This window comes from Helianthus annuus, chromosome 4, assembly GCF_002127325.2.
Source record: "Helianthus annuus cultivar XRQ/B chromosome 4, HanXRQr2.0-SUNRISE, whole genome shotgun sequence".
NCBI classification, from domain to species: domain Eukaryota; kingdom Viridiplantae; phylum Streptophyta; class Magnoliopsida; order Asterales; family Asteraceae; genus Helianthus; species Helianthus annuus.
The window spans coordinates 173,852,780-173,864,183 of record NC_035436.2 but is presented as its reverse complement, the minus strand read 5'-3'; the positions used below and the strand labels follow the sequence as shown (position 1 = coordinate 173,864,183).

The window sequence follows — 11,404 nt, the reverse complement described above, 5'->3', positions numbered from 1 at the left end:
TGTTTTAACTCTCATTAGACCTTAAGTCCTTATTGAAAGTTTGACTCATTACACATACCTGGCTCGAATCATAGCATTGACCCGTTTTACTACCTTGCACTATTATTTACTAATTAAATAGTGATGCAAGCCATAAGTTATTCTCCCTGTGAGCACAAACCTCGACAAACAACCATTAGTCATTATTGTCAAATGGTGATATCATCACCTATTGACCCGTTTGGTCTAAATGACCATTTTATCAATGTTAGATGGTATTTATTTGCATCTCATCCATGTAGCCCGTTTCAGTTTACACCGTACGATCATATTACTTAAAAATCATTTCTTAATTCTTTTAACCCATCATGGCTTACGCCATAGAGTTTCTTTTTTTTCAAAAACTAATGTTTATCTGTTAACTCATAACCAAATTACCTTATTACCCTTTTTACTCATTATGGGTTACACCATAAGGTAACTTAATCAAAACTTGTTGTTTATTCATCATCACATGACCGAATTACCGTTTTACCCCTTTTTACCATCAAATATGGTTTTTCATCATTTTCATTTGTTCCGACCCGTATTATTACACGTCGAAACATCATATTTCAAATACTAATTTACCTTATTCATAACCAATACAATAAGTAGGTATTCTACTAAAAGGGTGTAAGCTTTACTCACTTTGCATCCAATTATGGTTTTCCGCGTATTTGATCCGTTTGACCCGCTTCTTCCCATGCTTCCACCTAGTTTGCCGAGCGTCAAACTATTATTTATCATTTGCAAGATGGTTAGATTAGTCATCATTTATCATGATTATCCCACCTTACGCATTTTACATCAAAATTACCATTTGATCTTATCATAGGTCAGTTTGACTTTTAAAAGTCAAATGCTTATTAACATATACAATCCACAATTAAATTCAACAACCCGTTTAGGCATCCCATCAATTACTCGGTTGGCGTCATTTATAGGCCACCGTTCAACTAAATTTCTCAACTGAGTTCACACAATTGTTAACATTAAATTTAATGTAATTTCAATCATTGTATGCTAATCAATCAATCTCATACAAGAACTTGGAATTGTTTCATCACTATAAACAATCCATTACATCATATATGTGGAATTTATCTGCTCGTCAAACTTCGCCAAATACTTTAAACACTCATAAACATATGATGATTTCAAACATCATTTAACATTAATATATCATCATTTTCATCATATCTTACAAAAACCCATTTCATGGCAAGTATGGACATGTACTCAAACTCATAAATTGTTCAAGTATCTTCTTATTACTATCATGTATGATGATTATAAACACAAGTATATCATCAACTTCATCATATAATCAAAACACACTTTATAATCTACTTGTTAATCACCTACAAGTAATCATACCCCAAATATTTCATAATCTCTTTATGTCTAACGAAATCAAGCACACATATACACTTAATTTCATCTTTGGATCATAATCCAACAACCAAATTGCAAGTATTCTACTTGTCTCAAATCATGACTTTCACCAATCTAGGTTTTTAAACATACCTTACGATCCCCCAATCTATGTGATAGATAATTCATGTTCATGCACGAGTTTGAGCTCCAATTTCCCTTTCAATTTGATGATTCTTGGATGAACTAGGGTTTCCCCTTATCTCCACCTCCTGATGATCGACCAACACATACACACACACACTCACTATGTGTGTTGTGTCTTAATTCTAGTGTTTAAAAAACACAAGTTCTCTTTTTGGCAACCTTAATCCCTCAAGTTTAGTTTTGAATTTTTGATTATATAAGATTACAACTCCATGTTTTATTAGCTATTTACATGTTACTAACTAGGTTAATTAGTTCCTGGTTATTTTGTTCACGGATTAACTTTTACCACCAACGGTACTTTATTCGCCTTTAATATTAACGTGATTTGATTACCAAACCCGTTTTTGGGGTGTTACATTTTATTATTTTATTATTTTTCTTATACACTCACAACATTATAGATATGAATGGTTAGCTATCAAATATAGAGATTATGTTCTACTCTCTATTATATGATATAGAGATGAGGAACAAATAAAGAATCAGACGTAGAAGATATTTTTGCTCGTTTCTCAATATCATTGAGATAGAGGGTAAAATAAAGAAAGGGATGTGAGTGCTCTAACCAACTAAATTTGAAGTGTTAATATTCATAGTTAATTAAGAGTATGTAATTTGCGTCCCTATGGTTTTTGGGTGTGGTCAACTTAAGTCCACAGATGAAAATTTTGGAAACTTAAGTCATGTACTTTGAAAAGCGTTACATTCTGAGTCATTTTGTCAACTCTCAGTCAGTTTGATCGTTTGACCATGGTTGAAAAGTTTCTTTTACCCCTGAACCTTCTTGTGAAATAGACTATTTTACCCCTGATCTTTATTATTATTATAGAAAATCACAATCATCATCATCCATTCATCTCATCATCATCGCACAGCAACTAAAACCACCGTCAAATCCAAGTTTCAAGATTAATCCAATCTAAGTTTCAAGATTATTCTTGATAAATCATAATCAAATATTTATCACTTTCCAACTCTCCACCGTTCATTTTCCACCACTCCACAGATCCCCGTCGTCAAACCACCATCACACACACTCTCTCTCTACACTTCGGTGACAATGAACCTCCGCACATCGCAACAATGACATCAACCAACACTGTGAATTTAGATCTCATGGTACACACTCTCTTTTCTTTCGAATTCCATATCATCTTAATTTTTTTTTCTAAAATTTCTCTGTTTTTTATTCAATTTGTTGCTCGATCTGTAAGCTACACGGTCCCGCTTTGGCATGAGGTACAATTTCATCATATTTTGTAACGTCCGCCAAAAAAACAGATCTCCAAAACCCGACCCAGATTGCAAAACCGAAATCATCAGAAAATAAACCGAAACCAATTCCAATTCTATACCCGTAATTAAGGTTTTTATACTCGAAATCCACATATATGTGCAGCCAGCCCAACCCCTTAAAATACTACTAAACTTATGATTTTTTTATATATGTCACTCTATCTATGATTCTTAAATCTTAATCGAGAAAACAACCCACTAGTATGGGCTCTTTACGATGGCCCACCCTAAACACCTTCCAGATGTCAAAGTGTAAAGCATTGCAAAATTGAGACCACTTACAGATGGGCCTAAAACGAACCTCATGCAAATATGCAATATCCAGTTTTTGAAAGGGCCCAAAACCAGCCCACCGTGTTATATTTACAAACACGTGCAAATTCGCCGTTGTGTTCATAAACCCTAGCCTCCCTCTCCTTCCCTTTGGACACCGTTTCTTTTTGCAGCACCCGCCGTCACCATGGTATCGTCATTCACTCGAACCCTAGCCTCCACGTCATCATCTTTTACTATTATTACATCTTAACTCACTATTCTGTTCATTATCCAGGGTATAGATCTAGTTGCAGGTGGAAAGAGCAAGCGGACCAAACGAACCGCCCCTAGATCCGATGATATCTACCTCAAGCTTCTCGTCAAGGTATATATATACATAAACCGTCATTCAATACCATTTTTATTCATTCTTCAATTTCAATTCAATTTCTTATGCGTATGTTGTTTCTACCTTTGTACAGCTTTATCGTTTTTTAGTTAGAAGAACAGGAAGCAATTTCAATGCTGTCATTCTTAAGAGGCTCTTCATGAGCAAAGTCAACAAGCCTCCGATTTCTCTTTCTCGTTTGATTCGTTACATGTCTGCCAAGGTATTGTTACATGCTATGCAGCAAAGTCACCGAATTATTAGTGTTAAATTGCAATGTATATAAATTCTGCATTATATTAAAATTACCGAGATCTCACCGAGATAACCTATATCTCAAATATCGGCCATTTTACCGCATTAACTGCATCATAGGTTACATGTTTTATGTTCAATTATTTGTTACAAGTTTCACATAATGTTGTAAGTCTTAGAATTAAATACAATGAGAAATATGCAGGTTTCGTTATTAAGTTTATGTGGATGTTTGTTAATATAGGAAGACAAGATTGCTGTGGTTGTTGGCACGGTAACAGATGATGTACGGGTTCATGAGATTCCTTGTATCAAGGTTACTGCCCTTAGGTTTACAGAGACTGCTAGGGCAAGGATTGAGAAGGCTGGTGGAGAATGTTTGACGTTTGATCAGCTGGCTCTTAGAGCTCCACTTGGACAGAACACGGTATGTTGTTTTCTTTTAGATATATATATATATTCGTAGTAGATTCAGCAGATATCGATAGCATATGTGAACAAGTTTTAGTTTGTGAATTGTGATGCATGTTTTTAGCTGATCTTCTTTTGTTTTAGTACAATTTGCATTAACGATATGAGATTTTCTATTGTTGCATGCAACAAAAGCGTACCTATGTAGTTGAGAAAAATCACTTAGTCTGGCTTGCAGCAGTTTTAGGCAGGGGATTGGTATGATGTCTTAAAGTTATAAAATGTCTACTGGTCTTTTACATTTGCTTTTGTGCTTTTATAAGATTACTTCTAGATGCTGTTTCTTCTTTTTATTTAGGATTCATTGTGTTTTATGAGCCAGGAAGCTTATGAACATAATACGGTTTTTACTGATTTGCTGTATCCATAGTTATCAAATGCGCTAGGCGCACTCTAGGCGCATAGGCTTCGCTTGTCGCCTAGGTGAGAAGCGCAAAAAAGCGCGGGACTAGAAAAAAAAGCGCAAGCAAATAAAAACATAGAAAAATAATATGATGTACTAAAGACACTTTTTTCAAATTGAGAAGCCATAACCTATTAACCTGTGAATATGAATCAAAATATAAATGATAAATACATATGAATTGTTGAATATACTGCAGAATCCTATACCTGTAGTAATTTGCCGGCCAAAAAAGAGCATAAGATTATGAACGTTTGTTCATCATTATTGAATAAAAAGATAAGATATCTTAAACATTTTTAAAATTCAAATATATATAAGATTTGATTGAGATATGATTTCCAAAAAAAAGATAAATATCTGTAATTGTAATCTGTAAAAAATGGATAACTGCCAATAAATAGGCTTTCAAAAAAAATTGCGTGGCTTCTTTTAGTTAACAGAGAACTATAACCAATCGATGTCTGTTAAACATTATATTGGCCCAGTTTTTTGTTCATTTCAACAAAGCCCATTGTTATTGAACTAGACCTATGTAGAAACCCGGGTGAGGCTTAGCGCAGGCAAACCTCCTTTCGGCCACCAAGGCGCTTCTGCGAGCTTTCAGCGAGATCCTTGCCAGGTTTGAAAATTTCGGTCAAAAATACTGTCTGAACAACTAAAGTTCTGGAACATTCAGAGATGGCATGTAACTAACCTAAAACAGTCTAACCTAGCCCTAAAAAGCCACACTTATCTTAAGTGCTTTGCGTCTAGGCTCAAGCTTTACGCTTTGCGCCTAGAATGTGCTTAGCTTCTTTGACTACCTAGCGCTAGACAAATTTGTTAATAGTTTTTATTAAATTTTTGAACGCAATTTAAGGTTTTTAGTTTTGGGTTTAATAAAGTTAGCTTTGTACCTTCTATGCAAGGTAAGTTTGAGTCTTAAAGTACAAAGCAAAACGCCAAGGATATAGATAACTACAACCAATACGCACAGCCACATGCTTAAAGAAATACAATTTTTTTGCAGTCCAGGTGCTGTAAGTTATCTTATTCTTTGTGGATTAAAACCCAATTGGCCACAATTAAAAGCCCAGACTAGGTCCATATGTTATCATCTAAAATCAGGAAGGAAGGCTGTATAGACACACGCATACAACTGTTTGGATATTTTGGTTACAGCCACACAAATATGGTATAGAGAAGCCATAACTGAACTTTTGGTTACTTAAATTGGTTTAGTTGTTTGGTTATGATTGTGTTTTAGAATTCAGAACATATTTTGTTACCTAAAACGAGTTGGGTGTGCCACAAATGCAAGGATTGATGATTTCAAACAAATTAGCTTACATCAAGCATTATTCTTACATTTTACACATCCTTATTCATAAACAGAATGTTAGCATTGAACATGGTAAATGTTTGCAGGTTCTGTTAAGAGGTCCAAAGAACTCTCGTGAGGCAGTGAAGCACTTCGGACCAGCTCCTGGTGTTCCACACAGTCACACTAAACCCTACGTCCGATCCAAGGGAAGGAAGTTCGAGAAGGCTAGAGGACGAAGAAACAGCAGAGGCTTCAGAAACTAACTTGTTACTGAGGTGGGGCCCCTTCTATTTGTCTCAAATTATATACTTTCAATTTTTTCTTAAAATGTTTTAGGCATGTTTTTTGCTACTGTTGTTTGGTGTTTTGAATGTTTTTAACATTTCCATTTAGATTTTTGGATGGTGGTGTTTGGAAGTGCATGTGTTTGAGCAAAAAATACGGATTTAAATAGTTCTATGATTTTATTTTTATTTTTAAAAAGCAAAACATTCCAAAATGAACCAGACAGCATTAAAGAACAATTGTGTAAGCAGCAAACATAAAACGTGAATATGTCACTTCCCTATGCAAAAAGTGATTGACCCGGTTGAGTTCGATATATCATGAACATGGGTTGTTTTCCAAAAGATTCTATTATATTGGTTTGACCCCTTCTTGAGCACGACCTGGTCATGTGCCGACCATTTTTTAGAACTTTTTTCCACTTTTAACGAAAATATCATAAGATTTTAAAGATACTCTCTTCGTGTTTTATTTTGTAGTATACTAGTGTTTGCCCCGCCCGCATTGCGGGGCATCAAGCCGTTTTTTTTTTCTCTCATAACGTGTACTTACTTGCACATATTACTCATAACACGATCTCAAAAAAATTACATCGAATCAACCATTATCATATTTTTGCTAAAAAAGATGGAAAATTTGTAATTTCTCAGGACAAATGAGCGTGTGTCAGACAGTCGCCTGACACGAATAAAAATTACACGGAGTCAACAAATTAAAATAAAACACTACAACAGTTTAAAAAAAAGTAAAACAATGACATGACTTTAATTTTACACTGGGGTCAAAATTGTAATTTAATCAGAGAAACAAACAAAAACGATGGAGAAAATGTAAATTTAAGTTGAGAGCAAAATCGTAACTTGGCTGGAAGGAAAAAAAAAACTAATGACAAAACTGTAAATTTAAACAGGGCAAAGTCGTAATTTTCAACCAAGAGCAAAATTGAAATTTTTAACTGGGAGTAAAAGCGTAAATTTATTTTTAGTGGGGGTAAAAAACATTATTTTAAACTGATGACAAAATCGTAATTTTAAAGCGGGATAAAGTCGTAAATTTTTAAAGCGGGATAAAGTCGTAAATTTGTTGTGCCAATAATTAGCTTTTCTGGATGCCATGTGGCATCCAATGATTGGGCAGCCGATTGGGCAGCCGCCCCTATCAACCAATCGAAGGAAAGAACTATTACCGCACATGAGGTTTGTTAATATGTAAAATAAAATTTGAAATTGCATATTTTATCAAACCGTTCGTAAAAAAATCGGCATTATCTTTTATTAAAAATCAAATCACAGTGGCTTTTTAAAAGTAAATAACAACGAAATGAGTTAAATGTCACGACATCGAATTCTAACATGATTATTAGTTACAATGAAGTTTCCAAGTAAAAAGTCATTTTTGGTAAATCCTAAACTTGTCCAAGATGCGAAAATTAAAAAAAAAAAAATTATTCTTTCAAACTAGTCAGTTTTTTTCTTGTAACGATTTGCAAAATAAAGATCTGTCTGTTTAGTGTACTTTTCAGTTTACAAGTATTAACATAAATACAACTCATTTAACAATTCTATATTTCATATCTATAAAACAGTTGTACATTTTATGCACTAAAATAAAAAATAATTTATAAATTTATTTATTTTTAAAAAGTTAAAAATCACGTAATGTAATTTTCAATAAATATATATATATTCATGTCTTATACAAGTGACTTATTGCTAGCAAATAATTATGTTAAACATTTTTTTAACGACAATTTTTTTTAATTCATATTGTCTGTGTGACGTGAATCCAAAACTCCCCTTATAATTCAAGTCGTTTATGGGACTTGAATCCGAAACTCCTCTTCTCAAACTCATGTGTTTACATATGACTTAGTTTTCGAGATTTTTTCGTGTTAGAGACTTTAATATATGATGAAAGTTGGTTTCAAAGCTTTTTTCTTTTGTCTAGTAAAAGTTTAAAAACTTTAATTAACAACTTTAAATTGACACCCTTTTTTCATCTTAAGTTAACAGTAAATGTTTGAATTTTATCTTTATTAATGATATTTGTGACAAAATTTTACATCGTTTTTTTTTAATGGCCAACGAATCCTCCAAATGGGCTACTTGCGAAATTCACCACATCGGGATACACTCGCCTTCTGAACCGGGGAAAACCCTCACCTAGGGCCGAAGCCCGTGAACACTCGCCCGAAGGCACGATAGTGCGGTGAGGTAAAACCCGCTCAGTTCAAGGATCGAACTAGCGATCGTCGCCTACTCGCCTAGTCTCCCATCATCACCAGGTGCCGCAGAAACTAAATGCTAGGGGTAGGAATTGAACTTGGGTCACTTGGGACACAAGGTCTCTCCCTAACCACTCTACCACTAGCTCATTGGCCAAAATTTTACATCGTGTTAGCCGTCATTTGTATTTAAAAAGATTTTTTTTTTTCAAAAAAGATAATTAACTGAGATATTTTTTTATGCAATGGTAAATTGTAATGATATTCATAATCCCTATAGTACAAACTTAATTTATAAGTTCTTTCTATTCTATATAAAGAAAATTCGTTTTGACTTATTCAATACACAAATTTACTATTTACCGAATCCTATACACAAATTTATTGCTTACACTCTTAGTTTCAGTTTGGTATTGGATAATAGAATGGACGAAAGAATGGAATGGACGAAGGAATGGAATGGACGAGGGAATGCAATGGATCATTACTATTTCATGTCTTGTTTGGTTACCATGTGTGAATGAAATAAATTATTATTGTGTATTGTTCGGTAGGCAAGAAAAACGGAGTAATAAAATCAGCGGTGAGTGGTGGTGGTGGTCGGTGGTAGTGATTGTGGGTGGTGGCGGTGGTGGGTGTCAGCGGCGGCAATGGCTGGTGGTGGTGGCGGCAGCGATGGGTGGTGGTGGTGGCGGCAAGTGGCGGTGCGGTGGTGACAATGAGTGGTGGTGGCGGCAAGGTGGCCGTTGGTGGTGGGTGGCAGCAGAGGTGGCGGTTGGTGGCGACAGCGGCGGCAGTTGGTGGTGACGGTGGTGGTGGCGCCGACGATGGTGGTGGGCGGCGGCGACGGCGAGTGGCGTTGGCGGTTGGTTGCGGCTGTTGATGATAACGGTGGCGAGTGGGTGGCGATGGCGGCGGTGGCAGTGGCTGTCAGGTGAGGTGGTGGCGGGTGGCGGCGATGTCGTCAGGGCCGGCCCAATGGGCTTATGACCCTAGGCACAAGCCTAGGGCCACCATGATTAAAGGGCCACCAAATTTCTATTAGGTTTTTTTATACTAGGCCCATTTTAACTCTATTACACATAAGAACATAGGCCCAAGTGTCCATATATTGCAGTCCGTTAAACCCAATCCATAAAGAAACTCAAAGCGCGGCGACGTTCTTCGAAGAATCAGACTTGCGAATGAATCGAGGCAATAAAGAAACGTGAAATCAGGGCAACGATTGAGTAAACCGATGTGTAATCATCACAATTAGGGCGGTGGGAGACTTTAGGGCTTTCAGATTTGGGGCTAATCATCGCATGGCAATATCAATTGAATAACACAGGTAACATTGTATCAACGGCTATATGGGCGAAATCAATATAGAGTTAACTGCCATTTTCGTCCCTATGGTTTGGTCACTTTGGCCATTTCAGTCCATTTTTAAAAAATGCGCCATTTTCCTCCCCGACGTTCTGGAAAGGTGCCATTTCAGTCCAAAAATCATAACCCAGTTAAGTCGGTTTGTAAATAAGGATTGATTGTGTAAATTTGTAACATAAAGGACCATTTAAGTAAAATGTATAAATATTAATATAATTATAAAATATTATATATATATATATATATATATATAATGTATACACACCACCGCCGCCGGAACCGGAGCTCCGGTGGTCACCACCGCCGCCGGAACCGGAGCTCCGGTGGTCACCACCGCCGCCGGAACCGGAGCTCCGGTGGTCACCACCGCCGCCGCCGGAACCACCACCATCAACGTCATCATCGTCATTTAATGATCTCTGCCGCCGCAATCGATCTTCTTCAACGATTGTTGAAGAATGAAAAATGAAAAAGGCAAACCAGAAGGTGAACGGAGGTGGGATGATGCAGGTTTATGGTGGTGTTCGACGGGGAGGATGATCGGAGGTCGTCGGAGATGATTATGATCAGCAGAGAATGGTAATAACGGAACGGAATGGTGGTTCGCCGGTGATACGGTGGTCGGAGGTGATCAGAGGACTCAGTGGTGAGACGATGAATGATGGAGATACAGACCGAGACGAAGAACGACGAGGTTGAACGGTGAGGACGATGACGGAGAAAAACAGAGATGATGACCGGAGATGAAGATGATGTACGGCGTTGAACGGTGAAGAAGATGATGACAGGAGGTTAGGTTCGAGTGACCGGAACAATGGTAGGAGAATGTGGTCGAACAAGTTGAAGGTGATGGTGTGGTGATGTGTTGAAAACAGCCGGAGATGATGACGGAATTTAAGGAGGGTGGTGGTTATGGCGGAGAACAGAGGTGGTTATTGAAATGTGTCGGAGGTGGTTCGTCGGAGTTGTTGCAGGTTATGGATTGGATGGTGACGGTGGTGAACGAGGCGGTGACGGTGGCCTGAGATGTTGATGGCGGCCAAGGCAGGTGTGGTGGTGGTGGTGGTGTGTTAGTGGTGAACGAGGTGGAGATGGTGGTATGAGATGTTGGTGGCAGATCGGAGTGGTGGTGGTGGCAGTGGCTGTGGTGGCGGTGGTGGGAACTGGTGATGCAGGTGGTGGAGAGTGTAGAGATAGAACAGGTGGTGGCGGTGGTGGGAACTGGTGCGGCGGCGGTGGAGGTGAAGGTGATGGTGGTGGTGGTGGTTTAGAGAGAGAGACGAACTGGTGCCATTTTCGTCCCTGTGGTTTGGTCACTTTGGCCATTTCAGTCCATTTTTCAAAAATGCGCCATTTTCCTTAAATGGTCCTTTATGTTACAAATTTACACAATCAGTCCTTATTTACAAACTGACTTAACTGGGTTATGATTTTTGGACTGAAATGGCACCTTTCCAGAACGTCGGGGAGGAAAATGGCGCATTTTTGAAAAATGGACTGAAATGGCCAAAGTGACCAAACCACAGGGACGAAAATGGCAGTTAACTC

The 11,404-nt window shown here is 37.4% G+C and overlaps 1 protein-coding gene across 1 annotated transcript; it reads left to right on the top strand.

Annotated features, from left to right (window-relative positions):
- The first annotated feature begins 3,229 nt into the window (after nucleotides 1–3,229).
- LOC110937072 (60S ribosomal protein L18-3) lies at nucleotides 3,230–6,436 on the top strand. The gene is made up of 5 exons (XM_022179482.2): nucleotides 3,230–3,364; nucleotides 3,452–3,541; nucleotides 3,639–3,767; nucleotides 4,044–4,226; nucleotides 6,084–6,436. Exons 1-5 carry the CDS (start codon nucleotides 3,362–3,364, stop codon nucleotides 6,240–6,242), a joined length of 564 nt encoding a protein of 187 aa, XP_022035174.1. The 5' UTR covers nucleotides 3,230–3,361; the 3' UTR covers nucleotides 6,243–6,436.
- Nucleotides 6,437–11,404: the final 4,968 nt, after the last annotated feature.

Excerpts from the sequence above, each read along its gene's own strand:
- LOC110937072 (XM_022179482.2), top strand. Across the intron at positions 3,542-3,638 it reads ACCTCAAGCTTCTCGTCAAG|CTTTATCGTTTTTTAGTTAG; the intron begins GTATATATATAC and ends ACCTTTGTACAG. Across the intron at positions 3,768-4,043 it reads TTCGTTACATGTCTGCCAAG|GAAGACAAGATTGCTGTGGT; the intron begins GTATTGTTACAT and ends TTGTTAATATAG.